General features: G+C 56.4%; 1 protein-coding gene across 1 annotated transcript in view; it reads left to right on the top strand.

The window, feature by feature from the left end:
• The first annotated feature begins 3,625 nt into the window (after positions 1-3,625).
• Positions 3,626-18,918, top strand: part of CACNA1I (calcium voltage-gated channel subunit alpha1 I) — a 74,625-nt gene continuing 59,332 nt past the window's right edge. Inside the window, exon 1 of the mRNA XM_028491469.1 lies at positions 3,626-3,722. Within this exon, the coding sequence (XP_028347270.1) occupies positions 3,626-3,722 (97 nt within the window). The remainder of the gene's footprint in view (positions 3,723-18,918) is intronic.

The following is an 18,918-nucleotide window of genomic DNA, read 5'->3' on the forward strand; positions in this document are numbered from 1 at the left end:
TCAGCAGAGAGGGCTGGGTGCTGGAGCTGTCAGCGACTGTCCCGCGTTGGGCTTGTCGGTGCACGGTCGGTCGCCGTCAGGACAGCGTGATCCCAGGGCAGAGACTTAAACCTGCAGTTCCTACCTCCCAGCTACTCGCTCAGCCCCTCTCTCTCCGGCCTTGTCCAATGTCCAGCTTTCTATCCTCTTCCCCTCAGGGAACGAGAACTACTGGATTCCTCACTGCACACCTGCTATTTGCTCTTTATCACTGAAAGCATTTACAGCTGGTCTTGCTCCCCCAGATGGGAGATGCGGCTGCAGCAGGACACCCTCCCCCCGACCCTGATAGGTTCATGAAATATAGAAGAGAGAGTTAGGACCTGGGAGAAACGTTTAGGAACTGAGATACCACCAGCCGCATGGTGCAGCCAACAAACAAACAAACCCCCCCAGAGCCAAGGTCGTTCATGCTGCTAAGAACTTAGTGACTCATCGCATTTCTCCTTTTGACTCAACTACCAGGAAGCTCAGAGCTAAGATCTTGACACTAAATCCTCCCAGAAATTTCTCTTGAGGGCTTTTCAGTGGGGACCCTGAGGGCTGCAACTGATTAATTCTTAGGGGAATTTTTGTAGTAGAGGATCAGGTCAGAGGTAAAGGGAAGGGACTGGGTCACTGTGTCGCTCTGGGTCTGCCAGGCTGTGGCTGCTTTGTCCCCTTCAGAGATGGGGACAAGAGTCAGATCAGCCTCCCATGAGATGGGGTCTAGGAGGCGTTCGGACCCTAAAGCTTACTAACTCTGGGTAACTGTGGGCCTCGGTGACACCCAGCCATAAGTTGTATCTCACTCAGGACCCAGAGGCCTACCCCCCGCCCCACTTATTTTAGAGAAAGGAAGGTGAACCTGAATCCTCACCACGGGGCCTGACTACACAGTGCATCTCTAGTTTCCCATTCTTGCCTCCCAGCCTATCCTGGGGCAGGGGCCGTGGTGGGTGCCCTTCACTTAATTAAGAACCAGTAGTCCCAGACGGTGGGCTATGGGTTCCTTGAGGGGGGATGGAGGCGCACAGAGCCCGCGTGGCAGAGTGGGGCGGGAGAGGCAGCGACCAGGCAGGATTGTCCTGAGGGCTCCTGCAGCAGGCAGGCCGTGGTGCGGCTTGTAGCCGTGGGCCCGGCCTGGTCCAGGGCAGCAAGGAGAGGGACGAGGTGGGAACTGAGAAATGTAGAGGGGGCTCGAGCAGATTAATGCAGGTAACACACACGAGAGGCCCTCAAAAACCATTCGCTTTTCTGACTACCCATCGTCTGTGAAGCATCTATTTATTTCTCTGGTGAGACTTCACGGGATGGGAAGAAATCCTGGGCTGGCGCTTGATGGATCTCGGCAGGTGTGCCCAGGGGCTCCTGGGACGTAGTACCTGGGTGGGTTCAGTCTGGCGTGGGCTGGGATCTCCCACCTCCAGCACACCCAGCAAAGCATAAAGCGAGCCCCCTGGCAGGAGGGAGAGAACCAGGAAGAAGGAAGAGGGTCTGTGTTTGAGAGGCTGGGGCCTGGGGGAGGGGCTGCCTGCCATGGGGTGGCTCTCCTAGGCCTGGTGCGCGTGCGCGTGCGTGCGCGCCAGTGTGAGAGCCTGTTTGTGTGCCCGTGTGTGCTGCCTCCGCAGTGCCTCCATCACACACATCTCCCTGGCTGCCTGGAGAGCTCTTTCTACCAAATACGAAAATGACAGTTTGGCTCACCCACGCGCGGAATCCTGACGCCGCCCCACGCCCTCGGTGCCCCCTTCCAGATCACCCGCTGCCCCTGCGGGCCTCAGCCCTCACCTTCTCAGCCTGGCTGCTGCCCCCCCCCCCGCCCCCTCCTCGGTACCCGTGGTCTCTGTCTCCAGTTCGTAGGTCTCTGTCACTTTTTTTGTCATGTCCCTTCATCTGAATTTGGGCCCCGGTAGGAGTGAGTGTGGATGAGGGTGTCCAAGGAGTGAGTGTGTATGTGTGTGCGCACCAATGGTTGTGTGCAGGCGTTTGATTCTGTGTTGCATTTGTGTGTGTGTGTGTGTGTGTGTGTGTGTGTGTGTGTGTGTGAAAAAGGAGAGAGAGGGAGAGCACACGAGCATGGGAACCGGAGCCTGTGCCCCAGAAAGCTGGGGGATGGATGGAGGCATTTCAGGCAAAGGGAGCTTTCACTCAATTACTCTTCAATCAGCGGGAGGGGGTGATGGCTCCACAACAATCGGGCAGGTTTGCATGGCGTGTAGGAAAAGCCTTCACTTCCCGCTGATGGCGGTGACAGGTGGAGCTGGTGGCAGTGCTGGAGTCCCAGGGTGGGGGGCCCAGGTCCGGTGACTGGGACGTCTGGGGTCAGGCTGGGGCTGCAGGCCCCTGGGACCTGTCTTTCAGAGTGGGAAACGGGGGGCAGGTAGCAACTGAGCAAGAAGGGTCTGACGGACGTGCAGGAAACTACAGAGGGGACACCGGAGATCTGCCTCCCCTGGAGATCTGGGGAGGCCTCCTGGAGGAGGCAGACTGGAAGGGGAGGGGGACCTGTTTGGTGAGGCCCTGAGGATGAGAACTAGGGCAGTGGTGAGGGCTCCAGTGCTGTCTTTGCTTTTAGGTCTCTCCCCTGCCTGAGTGCGGACGCCTGAGGGTAGGGGCCGGTCTGAGTCAGCACCTAGACTGGCCTGGTTCATCATGGACACAGGTGGGGAGAAACTTCCAGGACTCCAGGGGCATCTGCACAGAACCCGAGGAAGGTTTCAATGGACAGAGATGATGGAGGCGTTGCAGGCAGAGGGGACAGTGGGAGAAAGGCCGGGAGTGGGCCCCCGCGAGGCTGGAGCCGCCGCCTGGCCGGGGCTGGCTGGGTGGGCGTGCCCAGGAGAGAGGGGTTATTCCTGCAGGCCAAGTACAGTTTGTGCCTGGCCTCGCTGAGCCGGCAGCGGGAGCTGGGAGTTGGGCAGTGGGGGATGGGCGTGAGGGGGTGGAGGGGGGCTGAACTGGTGTGACTCCTGGCTTGAGCCTCTACCCGTTTGCTGGGTGACCTGGGACACGTGGTGTCACCTCTCTACAGCCTCATCTCTTTATAAATCTGGGCGTCCAGCCCTGGCTTGGGGGGCCCCTGGGGACGTGGGGAGACGGAGGGACTGGGGCTCCACTCTGGCCTCTGCCCTCAGCCAAATCTTCGCAGATGCTGCTGCTGTGACTGTGATGTCCAGTCACCATCTGGGCTCAGCCTGGGGGCCTCTCGGCGGTTCCTCCGTTCTCCCCTCTGAGGAATGGGGCGAATCCTCCCTGTTTCAGAGGCTTCCCTGGAAGCGGGGGCAGGAGCGGCCTGGCACAGAGCTGGGCATGCGCTGGGGCCCCAGGGTCTCTGCTCCTCTCTGCCCCTGGCCGCACCTACCGGGACCCTCAGGGCAGTCCCCGAGGTGGACGTCACCTGCGCTGCTTACAGAGAAGGAGACAGGCCCGAGGAGACAGCCCAAGGCCAGAGGGCTGACTGGGGCTTAGCCGGGTTTCTGACCACTTTTTTTACCCCGTCCAGGCAGGCGTGGGCGTGGCTGGCCCGGCCGTGGCCCTGCTGTCCCGGCCGTGGCCCTGCTGTCCCCGTGCTCTGGGCCTCACTCTTCTCCCCTCTCTTCGCAGGATGGTCGAGTACTCCCTGGACCTCCAGAACATCAACCTGTCGGCCATCCGCACCGTGCGTGTCCTGAGGCCCCTCAAAGCCATCAACCGTGTGCCCAGTGAGTTGGTGCCCCCTGCCCTGCCCCAGGGCACTCACTCGCTTAGCAGAGACTGACCGGTATCTCCCCATGCCAGGCCTGTGCTGGGCACGGGATCCTTCAGTGACCGGACAGATGTGGGCCCTGCCGCCAGGGGTTCAAGGGGCACTATTTGGGCCTGAAGATGCTGGAAGGTGGCCCTGGCGCCTCTGGGTCCCAAAAGGACTCGGACTGCAGCAAGTACTGGCTTTGGGGGGGACAAGGTTCCTTGTAGGGGGGCTGTCAAGGTGGCAGGTGTGTGAAAAGAAGCTGCTTGGTTTGAGGGAGGGCGTCGTGCAGCATTCCACTGGGGAGGGGCTCCCAGACCCCCCACTTGTGCTGACGTGGAGCTCAAGCTCCCAACCCGCCCACTCACCCCCTCCATAGGTTCCTCCCCCACAGGTCCATCCACCCGCTCCCCCGTCTGACCGGCTGCCCATCCATCTGTCCGCCCACCTAGTATTGAGAGAGGTTATCTGATAACAAAAAACCCTGACACCTGCCCAGAATCACACAGCTTTCAAAGCTTTTCATCTCTGTGATTTCTTTGGAGCCTTACAGTTCCCCTGGCGGGAGGTGGGTTAGTCTCATGAAAAACTGAGATGAAAAAACTGAGACTTGGAGACTTGAGGTTACTTGCCCAGGAGGTCTCCTGACTCTTTCCGCTGCCCTGTGTCTGGAATGGGATGGGGATCCAGGGAAGGAGAGGGGGAGGGCCCTGCCTGCAGGGTGCTTCAGCACTGATGGGGAAGGTCAGGAACTTTTATGAGCATCTACTCACCTCCTGTGTGCCAGGCTCTTGACATGCCGCTGGCTGACTTAACCCTCTGAACAACCTATGTGAGGCTCAGAGAGGTTAAGTGGCTTGCATCAGGTCACACAGCAATTCAGGGGCAAGGCAGGGATCTGAGCAGAGTTATGTCTGTCCTAAGCCCAGCTCTTTCCCTGGCTTTGTCTGACCCCTTGCTTCTCTTCCCTGCCTGAGCCTCAGTTTCCCAATCTGCAGAAGGTGAGAGGGCTCCTGGCACCTCGTCCTCCTCCACAGTCACCACTGACCCCACTCTGCCAATACCCAGGCTTGGGGCCTTGGGGGGGTCCCTGCCACTCGCCCTGCCCACCTCTCTGCAGCCGTCCGCTGTGAGTGCCTGCCGGGCCAGCCTGACTCTGGGCTCGCAGAGCGTGTTGGTCAGCCCGGACAGGCCTGGCTGGCCAGTGGAGGCTGTGCTCTGGGATATTTGTGGAGCAAGGTGACCTGGGCGGGTAGGTTGGCACAGGTTGGGTGAATTACATAGGGGTTCCTGGAGTGCCGGGGTCTCAAGGTCGCACATACGAGGTCACCTCCCCACACATGAGCCTTGACGTGATGGGAAACTCCAGGGACCCCTGAGAGTTGCTGTGAAGGTCCTGAGGGAGGGGTTGAGAGATGGGGGTGGGGCTGGGGGTGAGGGGTGAGAACCAAAGCTGTGGGGGGGGGAGCAGTTCAGCTATATCACCTTTGCCCCTCCCACTGTCCTGGGGAGACTCCCTCGGGGGCAGGGAAGGGACATCCAGAGAGGCCATCCTAGGTGGCAGACTGTCTCTGTCCTTCCCACTTGCCACCAAGCTTAGAAGTCTCCTTAAAGATTACCTTGTTCAAAACCATCTTTACCCCTTTTAATAAATGTGGAGAATGAGACCCAGAGAGGGCCACGACCAACCCAAGGTCACACAGCAGGTTAGTGACAGGGACTAAACCGGAGCCTGTTTCTAACCAGCCCACCTTGCCCAGGGGTGCATGTTCCTCTCTCTCAGGCGCCACCTCCTACTGGGAAACTGACCACAAGGCAGACTTTGTTCCCTCAGCGCCCAGAACCATGCCTGGTGTGTGGAAAGCGCTCAGTAAATAGGTGTGAAGTGGCAAAGTTTATCGAGTAGCTGTTCCGTGCAGTCAGTGCTCAGACGGAGGGGTGCCGGGCATGTGGAGCTTATGGGGGTGCAGGGGGGCGCAGAGTGGGGGGCACTGGGGGCCTGAGGTGGAGCCTGAGCTGAGACCCAGCGGAGCGTGGGGAGTGACCTGGCAAGGGAGTGTTTTAGAAACGCCTGGCAGAAGTGAAGGAGTGGACACAGAGGACTGCTCTGGTAATGTGGGTGAGCCGTGGCCAGGCCAGGCAGGGTGGAGAGGAGCAGGTGGGCAGAAGCCCTGGTCCCCACCCTGGAGAGTCACGGAGGAAGCCCAGCGTCTGGCCTGGGCAACCTCAGCAGGGGGGGCACCGGGCAGGGGCTGCATCTTTCCTGGGCGCCCCCTCAGCGCTCCCCATTTCTGTCCCAGGGGAAGGCAGGGGCTGCCCTCAGGAAGCAGCCACCGTGTGGCCACTGTCACGCTCCTAGCCATGCAGCCCACAGGCCCGGTACCCTTTCCAGAGATGCGGGTGCATGTGTCGGGGTCACACAGGGGCGTCTGTACACGATCCTGCATCCTGCTCCTCCGTCAGGTCTCGGGATCTGACAGGCATATGGGAGCAGCGATGTGACAGGACTTTTCAGAAGAGATGGTCTGGGTGGGGGGCAGACAGGATAGACACACAGGGTATGGGCCTCTCTCTCTGGGTGGGTTTCTGTACGCCTGTGCGCGTGTGTGTGCGCGTGTGGGTGTGAGGGTCTCTGTATCTACGAGAGACCATGTGCTGTATGTATATGTGCGTGCGCGTGTGCGGGGTGTGGGCCCATGTGCCTCTCCTCCCTGCCCTTTTCGCCCTCTCTCGCTGCCCTCGTGCCCTCGTGAGGAGCTCATTTGCAGCTCCTGGCTGTAGGGGTCACTTCCAGGTCCCCAGAGCCAGTCCGTTCACTTCTCTGGAGAAGGGAGGGGTTGGGCCCTGCGCTCGCTCCTGGAGGTTCCGATTTTGGAGGCTGGGTAGCCCCAAGGGCCCAGAGAGGAGTTCGGGTCTTTCCTTAGGGGCCTCTTTCCTTCTAATAGGCTTCGCTGGGAGGCCCGGGGTGGCCTGAGGTGGGCAGTTCTGTTTCCACTCTGTGCTGATTCTGCCTCTCAGCTGACAAATGAATCTCGAATCTTGCTTTCTCAGACCCTGGAAGCACAACGCTCCAGGATCCAAAATATAACCGATGCGCCCCCCTGGAAAGGGACCTTAAGATAAATCCATCTTCATGAACAACTTGATTAACAGGAGCCTCAGGCTGTTGGAGCAGGTCCTGTGATCCAGACGCTCATTTACAGAAGGGGCAGCGTCCTTCCCCGGTGCCAGGAGCTCTGCCCAGGGTCACTGGGGAATGAGCGGGAAGGGGGGGCACAGAGTCTTAGAAGTGTCTCTTTGAGAAGTTTGGTTGGTTGCCTTCTTTTTTCCTAGGTGTTTCCATGCACTTTCCAGGTCCTCCCATTTATTTATCTTTAGAGCCGCTTCTGCCCTGGGACTCCTTCTTTTCAACAATAGCCTGTAGCTTTCAATTTGGCCACTAGATGGCAGGCTAGAGAATTGGGACTAGGCAAAGTAAAATTACGGGTTATTAATTGCAAAGCTGTGGAGAGGGGGGTGACTGCCTGTAGTTTAAAAAGTAGTTTAAAAACACGACCAGCCAGGAAGCCTCAGTTGGGTTGTCAGGGAATGTAATTTCTGCTTCTTAGCTCTGCGGGGAGCCTGCTGTGTGACCTGGGAAGCCCCTGGGTGTCTCTGGGCCTCAGTTTCCCTATTTGCACAAAGGAGGAGGAGGGACCGATTAGATGTGTGGTTCTGACTTTGTCCAGGATGGTTGGGGCACCTAGGAGTTGTGGTGCTCTTTACAGAACCTCGCTAAAAATATGTCCCTCCACCCTACTCCTGCCAGGTCTGTCCTGGCCACTGAACCATTGGTGGATAAAGGGCAGGAGATAGTGCATGGGAGAAGGTTAGGGAGGGAGGGAAGAAGCACTAGACTGCCAGTCAGGAGGCTGGGTTCTGGTTCCTCGCTGTGTGACCTTTCATAAGTTGCTATCCCTTTCTGGGCCTTGGCAAGATGGGGCTGGATTATCTCTGAAAGTGCCCCCTCCTGGCACCAGCGGACTCCAGGCCTCACCCAGCCCTCAAACAGCTGCAGTGCCTCCCAAAGCCCATTGGCCAAGCCATTTAAATATGAAAAGTGCTATTTTCTCCAGTAAGAAACTAGGGCAGTTACTGCTAAAGCCTGAGCCGGCTGAGTCTGAGCTGCTGGCCCACATCTGCACCCTGCCACTGCACACCCCTGCCCAGTCTGTGGAGGGGGTTGGTAGGGAAGCCTGGGGAGCTCGGGGGCAGCTGCTGGGGATGCTGAGCCTCGCCTGGGCCTCTGCCCCCTTCCTGGGGCCCCATCCAACTAACAACCGCTGGGTCAGCAAGAAGCCACCTCTGTGCAGGGGCCTCTGGGATGGGGCTGGGCTGGGCAGGGCCCAGGGACAGGGAGGCAGAGCTGCCAGTGCTGTGGGTGAGGCTCCTGTCCGGCCCCAGCTGCAGGTAGGACTGGAGATTTACTCTGTGCTGACAGGCCCCGGTTCTAGTCCTTTCACCTGCCTGTTGTGGGATGCTGGGCCTCTATTTCTCCACCGATAAGATGGGGTTAATCATAGCAATTTCCGTATGGTTTTGTAAGGATGAAATGCCCTCATGTGTGTAGAGAGCTTAGCATGGAGTCTTGTATGCAGTAAGTGGCCAATAGGTGATACTATTATGAAGAAGGTGCTGGGAGCATTGGGGGTGGAAGGTGGGGGCGTCAGGACCTCTTCACAGAGGCTGGTATTGGAAGATGCTCAACAAGGACACAGAGGGCTGGGGAGGGTGGTCCCTGCAGATGGAGTGGAATTGCATGTGCCAAGGTGGAGAGCAGGAGCTGTCCTGAGAATAGTGGGGCTAGGCAGAGGACTGCATGTCATGGGGAGGTGGGAGGTGAGTGTTCCACATCTTCTAGGGATTTCCTAATAATGATAAATGGTTAAAATTTATCAGATGCTTTACATGGGCTGTATCATTTCACCTTCATAACAGCCCTAGGATGTTGGTACCATTGTGATGCCCACTTTACAGATGGGGAAACTGAGTCAGGGAGAGGTTGAGTAACCTGCCCAAGGCCACACAGCTGGCCAGAGCTTTTTGCTCCTTTTCACAACCTCCTTCCTTTCCTTTTAGTGTGTAGGCATCTCAGCTACCCACTCCATCTGCAGGGCATCAGGAAAGACCCCTGCCCACATCCAAGGTCAAAGTAGAAAGGCCCCGTGGGCTGAAGTAATGCCCTCAAGGCCCCTTCTCTTCCCATCTACCCCCAAGTTTGGTGTGCCCCAGACCTCCGAATGCCTTTCACTGTCAGGGTGCAGAGTTCTCGTGGTGCCAGGCCCCAAGCAGCCCGAGGGGGATGAGTCAGGGCAGGAAGGAGGATGGCGCAATGGTTAGTGCAGAGCATGGTGTCTGAGTCACCCTGCCAGCATTCAAAGCTTGGTCCTGTGTTAATTAGCTGCAGGACCTGGGGAAAGATTCTTCTCTTGTTTCGGACCCCTGTCTGCACAAGGCGGATGGCACACAGCACCTTCATGTGGGTTAGTCTGCAGCGCCAGGTGTAGAACACGTGCCCTGTGAACTGCCCCATCCCTGCCCTTTTCACAGAGGGAGAATCCCAGTGTTGGGGCTACAGACTGCTGCATCCAGAGCAGTTAGACCAGGGTTTGTGCCTGGGATCTTGGCCAGTGGCTCCACCTCTCGGACCTCAGTTTCTCCATCCATAAAATGGGGTCCCAGCCCTTCCTCGCTAGGCTGTGGGGCAGCAAAACATCCTTATGACATCTGCTCCTAGAAGGTGCCCAGTGAAGGTGCAAACACCGTACGTTGATCACCTGGGGGTCTCATACTCCGCACCTATTGGCAGTGGGGCTGGGGGACCTTGAAACAGAGCTTGCATGAGAATCTCAGCACTTCCACTCTGTACGTGTGTTTAATGGGACTTGGGGTGCAGGACCTTGGACTTCAGACTGTCTGTCCTTGGATCCCACAAGGGTCCCCCAGCGGCCCTGAGGAAGAAAGGTCTGGCAGCCCCCAAGGAAGGAAGGGAGGGAAGGAGGAAGGTGGGGAGAGAAGAGAGAAGAGGCAGTGGAGGGGCCCAATTTCCCCAGGGCTGCTGCCTTTCAGAAGAGGTGGGGGTGGGCGGGAGAGCATCTGGCCAGAACATCTGATGAGAACCTGGCTTGGGAACAGTAAAGAGCAGCCAGGACTGTGAGAGGAGAGATACTTTGGGTGGGGGTGGGGGTGGGGTGAAGGTAGCCCCCCCTACTGCCACCTCCTCCGCCGGGGTCAAGTTCTATTCTACAAATCAGGAAGGAGTGATTCGTGGACAGGACACAAGATTAAGGGAGAGAGGCACTGTGTATGCATTCATTCATCCATTCATCCAATCATCCGTTCATCCAAAGTAGCATCCACTAAGGGGCAATGGGGCCAGGCCTTGGGTCAGCTGTGGGGTCATGGAGAAGACTCAGATGCAGCCCCGTCTCTGTAGGCAGACACTCAAGCCAGGAGCTCTGGGCCGGGAGACGTGTTTTCTAATGGAAGCATCAGGGCCGAGGGGAAGGGCCACCAACGACGTACTTTGAGGAGGCTTCAGAGAGGAGGGGGCACGGGACGTTTGAAGAATGAGTAAGAGGGCAGCAGGGGCCCCAGTGTTGGGGGGGGCCTTCAGTGGCACAGGACCAGCCCCCCCCTCTAGGGAGTGAGCCCTGACAGCCTTGGGAAGGAAACCAAGGCCTCCCCTGAGATGGAGGGTGCAGGGCTGCAGACTCCTTGCCTGGGGGTTGTTTCTTATCTCAGGAGTGGGCACTGAGGCCCCTCTTCAGCCCGCAGGCCCCTCCCAGGCTGGGCTGGGGCCAGTAGCTGCGTCCTCGGCAGCCCAGCCGTATGCTGCTTGGCCCGGCCTCCCGGTACCCACTGAGCCCCTGATTAGTTGGCACTGGCCATGGCAGGAGCAGCACACGGCCTCTCCCGGCTGCTCAGCGCCCTCCGCTGGCCTGGCCAGACCAGGGAGAGAGGGGAGCCCCCAGGCCAAGCACAGCCTCGGCGCCCCTTGCCCCGGGCCTGGCTCCCCTCCTCCTGGCTGCGGGCTGTGCCCCTGGCAGAGGCTGGTGCGGGTTCGGCTCTTTCTACTTGAGCTGGCCTGGCAGAGTGGCCTCGCTAATGTGGGCTGACAGTTCCTGTCTGCAGAGAGCACCCCGGACCCCCAGGGGAGTTGCCTGTCAGGAAGCACGCCCCCGTCTTCCTCCTGGCCCCCTACTGCCACCAGGGCCCTCTGCCTCGCTGCTGCCCAGCTTTCCTTAGGGCAGAGGGTCTGGTCTGCGGGGGGTCCCCGGCAAGAAGGGGTGAAAAGGTTGAGCAGCTCCATCAGTTTGTCCACCTGTCATCCATCTCCCCCAGCTCCTGGCTTTAAATGCCACCTAGAGACCATTTCTACCCTGATGCCACCCACGTGACGCTCCAGGCCCTACTCCTCTCTCCTGAACCCTGGACCCTGAGATCCTACGAAGCGACTTCACATGGGTGTACACCCTGGACCCTGAGATCCTACGAAGCGACTTCACATGGGTGTACACCCCGCACCCCAGACTCCACCCATCCCCGCGGACCCCCATCTTTACTGAGGGCTGCTCCGTGCCTCTAGTCTCAGGCCCCCAACCTTGGAGATGCCTGGGTTCCTCTCTACCGCCCGCATCCACATCCTGCCCCTCGGCTCAACCTTCCAGATGTCTCCTGAACCCAGCCACGAACCCCTCCACTGCCATGTCGTCTGGACCAGCCAGATGTGCATTATCAGGATGGCAGGTGAGCGATGGCTGAGCCAGGCCAGGTGGGATGGAGAGGAGCAGGTGGACGGAAGGCCCAGTCCCCACCCTGGAGAGTCATGGAGGAAGCCCAGCGTCTGGCCCAGGCAATCTCAGCAGGGGGGGCACCGGGCAGGGGCCACATCTTTCCTGGGTGCCCCCTCAGTGCTCCCCATTTCTGTCCCAGGGGAAGGCAGGGGCTGCCCTCAGGAAGCAGCCACCGTGTGGCCACTGTCACGCTCCTAGCCATGCAGCCCACAGGCCCGGTACCCTTTCCAGAGATGCGGGTGCATGTGTCGGGGTCACACAGGGGCGTCTGTACACGATCCTGCATCCTGCTCCTCCGTCAGGTCTCGGGATCTGACAGGCATATGGGAGCAGCGATGTGACAGGACTTTTCAGAAGAGATGGTCTGGGTGGGGGGCAGACAGGATAGACACACAGGGTATGACCGCGTGGCCACTGTCACCCTCCTGGCCATGCAGCCCACAGGCCCGGTACCCTTTCCAGAGGTGCGTCCGCATGTGCCAGGGTCACACAGGTGTGTTTGTAGACCATCCTGCAGGCTGGGGTCCTAACGGGCCTCCTTCTTCCTCCCTGGCCCACACCATCCATTTTCTCCCCAGCAGCTGGGAGACCATGTCTCTCTTCTGCCCACAGCACTCAGAGGGAGTCGAAGCCAGAGTTTCACATTCACCTGCAGGCGGCCCCGTTTCCCTCTTGTCTTTGCCCTGGCTGTTCCCTCCGCCTGGAGAGCTCTCCCTCTGCCTGGAGAGCCCAGGTGTGCATACAGTTGCTCTATGCATCTTGCTGGTGTGGCCTTTCCTGGCCCCCATTTTATACCAGCCTGACCCCTGGCCCCAGCCTGGCCCTCCCCATCTCCTCCCCCATTCTACTTTTTGTGTTCGTAGCACTTATCACCCAACAAATGAGGAAACGTACTTACTTATTATGTTTGCTGTTTCTCTGTCTGTCTCTCCCTACCCCTACCTAGAATGTGTGCTTCACAAGGGCAGGGGATTTGGGGTGTGTGTGTGTGTGTGTGTGTGTGTATGTGTGTGTGTGTGTGTGTGTGTGTGTGTGTGTGTGTGTGTGTGTGTGTTTCTGTGTTTTAGGCCGTGCCGTGTGGTATGTGGGATCCTAGTTCCCGGATCTGGGATGGAACCCTCGCCCCCTGCAGTGGAAGCTAGGAGTCTTAACCACTGGACTTCCAGGGAAGTCCCTTTTGTGTGTTTTTTTAAACTGATGTATCCTTAGAGCTTAAAATGGTGCCTGGCCCGTAGTAGGCCCTCACTAAACAGTTGTTGAACAGATCCATCCACTCAGCCATCACTCCTACATTCGTTCAAGCTGCCCTCCTCGGAGGGGCCCCTCTGTGCCAGGCCCTGGGCTGGGTTGGAGGATGCAGAACACCCCTGGTGGGCCTTGCCCTCCTGGTTTCCGGCGGGGAGAGGAGGGCAGAGCTGTGATGAAGGCCGACAGTGTAACAGTGCTGTGATGGAGGGAGGATGGGGCTGTGGCAGCTCATTGCAGGAGCACGCGCTCAGCCTTGGGACCAGAAGAGGCCACCACGCAGCTGAGTTTTAAAAATGGAGGAGAGATGGACTTCTGGGCGACTTTGAGGGCCCGGCGGTGACCCAGAACCTGGGCTTTCCGGGGACTGGAAGTGGGTCAGTCTGACTCCAGCATGGACCCCGTCCTGCCGTGGGAAGTGCACCTGGCATTGCCCCTGGCAGCACAATAGCAAAGGAACCCTTGTGGCAGAGAGTGGGGGGCGGTGTGAGTGGGGGCAGAGCGTGTGCAGAGGTGGGGTGTCAGGGTGCCGGGCGCATCTGCTGCCTGGCTGGAGCAGCAGGTTCAGGTGTGGCGTGTAGGACGTGGGGAGTGAGGCTTGGGAGCTAGACTGGAGCCTGGTTGTGGGGGCCTGTGAGGGGGGGATGGGAGGCAGTTGGGATGAGAATTTACACTTTCCCCACGGGGGTGGCTGGGCTGCTGGAGGCTTCTAACTTTGGGGGCACCCCACTCTGAGGTGTCCTGGCCTTGGGGTGTTCCTGAGGCTGGACAGGAACCACCGTCCTCTTCTGTAGATGAGGCCGCTGGGGCCCAGAGAGGGCAAGCTGTTTCAAGGATGCCCAGCCAGGACTGGGACCCAGATGTCCTGTTGTGGGTTGATGCTCTGGGCGCTCATCAGGGTAGGGGCTACATTGTATGTTCTGAGGACTCCGGGGTCCTCTTTCCCTTCTTAACTAGGGAAGCAGGGCCCTCAACCACGCTCATGGGTCGCCTGCAGCCTGCCCTCACCAAGGCACACCTGGTCCCCGCCCCAGGCTGAAGGCCTGAAAAGTCACACTAAGAGAGCAGAACCAGGTAAGCTCATCCTGAGAGAGGAAAAAGGAGAGCCATGGGGGAACAAGACGCAGGGAGCCTTCCTAAGTATCTGGGAGGGAGAATCAGAGAAGACTGCCTGGAGGAGGAGGAGGCTTTGGCTGGGGGACGGTTTGGAGGGAGATGAGCAGGAAGGATGGTCCGAGGCAGATGGTGATGGGTCTTAAAGGCAGTCTCTCTCTGTCTCTCTTTGTCTCCATCTCTGTTCTGTCTACAGTTCTCTCTGTTTCACTTTCTGTCTGTCTGTCTGTCTCTCTCTCTCTTGTACACAGTGCCAGGGGAAATGAGGGCAGAGTGGAACCATCGGATTTGCCTTAGCTAATTACTAACTTGACCGTGGGCATAAAAGGAGGATTAGCTGGGCTCTCGCGGGGTCCTCCCTGGCTCCCTAATCGCGTGGCTCCTGTTTCCTGGCGCGGAAGTGATGAACTCGTTCTGAGTCCCTAATTAGCTAATTATGTGGTGGCTCTGTGGCCCTGGGACTCCCTGGGCCCCAGGGGGAGCTGTGAAGTGAGCTGCGGCCCAGCTCAGCAGAGGGTGGCAGGAGGGGAGGAGGGACGGGGCTGCCTTTCAGGGAAGCCAGCCTGGCAGGTTCTCAGGAGCCTTTCAGAATTTCAATGTCCTGGAGAACTGAGAAATGTAATTGATTGAGCAACAAAGGCTGGTCCCGGCGAGCAGGCATGGAGAAGCCGGGCTGGGGCGGTGCGGAGCTGCCTCCTCCAGGCCTTTCTGACCTCACCCCTTCTCACAGCTGCCACCTGGCCCTCCGTGCTTGCCTCCTGCCTCTGTCCTGTCCTCCAGGATTACCCCTCCTCTAAAGCCCAGAGCTGATCCAGCGCTCGGCCTGTTTAGAAATCTGCCCATGGACCACCCTGAGCAGCCACCTAACAGAGAGCCCCGCTCTCCTTAGACCCCCAAGCACAGTGTGGATGCCCTCTCTGAATGGTCACCCCTCGTGCCTTTGCCACAGCTCCTGGCATCCTGCAGGGCCCAACTCGAGTCAGCCCCTCCAGGAATGTGCCTGGAGCTGCCCTCACTGCCCAGGCATGGTCCCTTTCCCCAACACTGTGGTCCCCTGGCCCCCTGCTGGTAGACTGCAAGCTCCACCAGCAGGGGTAAAAAATGAGGGCGTAAAAAAATGAGGATTTTGGTTTCCCCATGTGCCCAGCACTGTGCCTGGTGTGCAACAGTATTTATAAGTGTTTGATGAATGAATGAATGATGGGGCATCAGAAAGGCCTGCAACTGGCTTAACATTTGGGTGGATTGCAGGGTGCTTGCTCTGTTTTCTCGCTTCCCTCTTCTGCACACCCCCTGGCTACCCTGCAGTGGGGGGGGGGCGGCAGATGTGGCGAGGTGGGGTATTGAGCCTTCACTCACCCTGGCTTGCTCTCAGTTGGAGAGCAGGAGCTTGCAAGGGAGCCCCACTGCCTTTCCCAAGAGGAGGTTGACCTAGTTTTGTGGGGAGGGAGGATGGGGGTGGGCATTAATTATTGATTGGAAATCACTCCATACAGAGCTCGAGATGCACATCCCAAATAACTACGCTCATTAATAACTACCTCAGCCATCACCTCTGGAATAAATAAAAATCTGGACAGGGCCACTGTTCTCCTTGTCACCATCCTTCCATCCTCCCCTCTCCAATATTCCACTCCCTCCTTATGACTTAGCACATTATTCAGTCACAAGCAGTCATTCAATAAATGTTGGCTGAGCCTCTGCTCTGGGCCAGGACCTGCTGGGTTCCAAGAACACTAAGGTGACACAGACACAGGCCCTGCCCCCAGGAGGTTAGAGCCAAGTGGAAGAGACAGGACGGTAAACAGATGACTACACACTAGAGTTAGAAGAAGACTGGATGTTGATGTAAATGGTGCCTCCAAGGTTGTGCAGTATGCAACCTGCACAACTGTACATCCTAGGCTAGGTCAGAGGTGCTGAGGTTGCCCAGAACAGAAGAGAGAGGGATGGGGTTAGAAAGGGTATGGGAAGTCTTCACAGAGAGAAAGCAGATCCTTAAGTGAGCTGTGGTGGCTGAATAGAGGTTTACCGGGCACAAGAGAGGCCGAAGAGTGTTCTAGAAAGAGGGAACAGCATGAGTATAAAAGCATGGAGGTGTGAAATCCCATGGTAGCTTTATGGAACTTTAAATAATTTGATATTGCTAGACATAGGGTGCACCCTGGGGACGGAGGGAGGGAGAGAGGAAGATGAGGCTAGAGAGGTAGGCAGGGTTCACAGGAATCACAGGATCTTGGGGGGTGTGCACTCAAGGGTGACCCACCAGCTCTTGACACTCTTTGGGGCCACAGACACTTGTGGGGACCTTCTTCCCAGAAAAATTCATGGCATCATACTTGCATACTTTACAGCAATTCCATAAGGTTCATGGACCTTCTGTAGTCCTTCCAGGGACCTCTCCCAACCTGCCAGGGGTCCACAAACCACAGCTTCTGTAACTGATAAGAATGCCAGCAATTTTCATACATAGTGATGACATGCCCAGATTTGTGTTGTAGAGTGTGTTATCAGGAATCACTCCCTCTCTGTCCTGGGCTCAGCTTTCCTTGGGCTGCCTTCAACCCCAGGCAGGCATTATTCCCGGGAGGCAAATGGCCCCAGCAGCTCCAGGCTTAACTCCTCCCAGCTTGTAACCTCTGCAGAAAGAGAGCGTCTCTTTTCCTGTAGTTCCAGCAGAAGACTCATTGCAGACTCTCATTGGTGCTGGATGGAGTCACATGCCCATCCTGGACCAATCATTGAGGCTAGAGGAACAGGCTATGCTGATTGGCCAGGCCTAGGTCACGTGATCTCCATGTCAGCCCACCCAAACCACAGGACTGGAATGGGGGAATTGGAGCTGTTTTCATAGGACTGGGAAAGGGAGCTGGGAAAAACTACAGAGGTGACCCACCTGTCTGGGGCTTGCATTCCTGCAGATTCTCCGGTGACTGGGCTGGCTGGATCTTCTTGAGGAGTCAGGAGGGAGTGGGTGACATGCAGACAGTTACCGAAGCTGTGCAGATGATGTCACCCAGACTTGGGAGAGCTGGGTCCTTTTCACAGCTGGGGTACTGAGCCCACAGGGAGAGAGAGGGCATGGAGGGTGCAGATGGGTCAGCCCAGGGCAGGAGGGGCAGAAGGGAAGGATGGGGAGACAGACGTGAAGGGTGGTAAGTGTGTGGAGCAGTGCCGGAAGCTGAGCATCTTCTCCACTTCCTTTGTGGGGCGGGAGCCCTGGAGTTTGCTGAGAGTTGGGTGTGGGCCCTGAGCTGGGGAATCTTTGTAGAGTGGTTGTTGTCTTCTTGGGCCCCTCTGCTGAGGGGCCTTATCCTCCAAGAGGAGAAGGGACTGGTTCAGGTCCCACAGGTCCCAGAGGCTAGCAGGGTGAGGATTTGAACCCGAATCTCTCTAAATCAGAGGCTATGTGCTTTCCACAGGCTTTCCCTACCTGAGGCATTTCAGGATGTCAGACCTCCCCAGGAACACATGTTCTGCCCCCCCTTCCCATGACTGACTGAAGCCCCCTTCAAGTCACCCCGTCACCCTCCCTGGGGATGTCTATCTCCACTCCCATTTCCCCATTTTCTCCTCTTTTGCCTCTGGCGTGGGTTGTTCATTGCAGCTATTTCTTTTCTTTTTTTTTTTTTTAACATCTTTATTGGAGTATAATTGCTTTACAATGGTGTGTTAGTTTCTGCTTTACAACAAAGTGAATCAGTTATACATATACATATATCCACTCTTTTTTAGTTTCTGTTCCCATATAGGTCACTACAGAGTATTGAGTAGAGTTCCTTGTGCTATACTGTAGGTCCTTATTAGTTATCTATTTTATATACAGTAGTAGGTATATATCAGTCCCAATCTTCCAATTTGTCCCTCCCCCGCTTACCCCCTGGTAGCCATAAGTTTGTTTCCTACATCTGTAACTCTATTTCTGTTTTGTAGATAAGTTCGTTTGTACTCTTTTTGTAGATTCCACATATTAGGACACTTTTTAAGGATGAAATTTACTGTATGTAAAATACACCTGAATTTTAAGATCTTTTTTAAAGGTAGCCTGTAGCTATGCTCCTGGGAAGCACTGGGACAAAAATAGGTAACAGCCAGACTGCCTGGGTTTAAAACTTGGCCTTGCCACTTACTATATTTAATTTTTCAGAACCTCATTTTCCCCATTTTAAAATGGGGATAATTAAGGTATCTACCAAATGGGATTGTTGTAGCAATGAAATGCATATACTTAAAATGTTTAGAAGGTTAGCTTTTGTTTGATACATCTCTGCACAGCTGTCCAGTATAGCCTCAGGATACATTCCTACAAGTGCAAATTCTGGGCCAAAGGTTTGCATTGTCCTACATACCAACAAAGCACCTTCTAAGAAAATTGTGCCAATTTATATTCCCTCAAACAGAGCATATGAGTTCTTGGTTCTCTTCTCTCTGCCTAATACTAAACTTTTCACCTTTTCAAACTTCAAAGGTCAAAAATGATATCTCATTGTTTCTTCTATTTGTAATCCTTTGATGACTAATGAGGTTGAACATCTTTTCATATACTTATTGGTCACAGCTATTTAATTTCACGTGAATTGCCTGTTTATTATCTTTTTATTGGACTATTTATAGTTTTATTAATTTGTATGAGTCTGTCATAAAATAGGGTTAATAATAATTAACATTTATGTTTTCATAGGTGCCAGTCATTCTTGAAAGCATTGAAAAATATTCCCATTTGATCAGAGGTCTGCATTGTAAACATCTTCTCCTGTTTCTTTCACTTCTCTTTTGAACTTGCTTCAGTTTTTTTTTTTTTTTTTTTTTTTTTATTTTTTTTTGCGGTACGCGGGCCTCTCACTGCTGTGGCCTCTCCCGTTGCGGAGCACAGGCTCCGGACGCGCAGGCCCAGCTGCTCCGCGGCATGTGGGATCTTCCCAGACCGGGGCACGAACCCGCGTCCCCTGCATCGGCAGGCGGACTCTCAACCACTGC

Source organism: Physeter macrocephalus, chromosome 6, assembly GCF_002837175.3.
Source record: "Physeter macrocephalus isolate SW-GA chromosome 6, ASM283717v5, whole genome shotgun sequence".
Lineage (NCBI taxonomy): Eukaryota > Metazoa > Chordata > Mammalia > Artiodactyla > Physeteridae > Physeter > Physeter macrocephalus.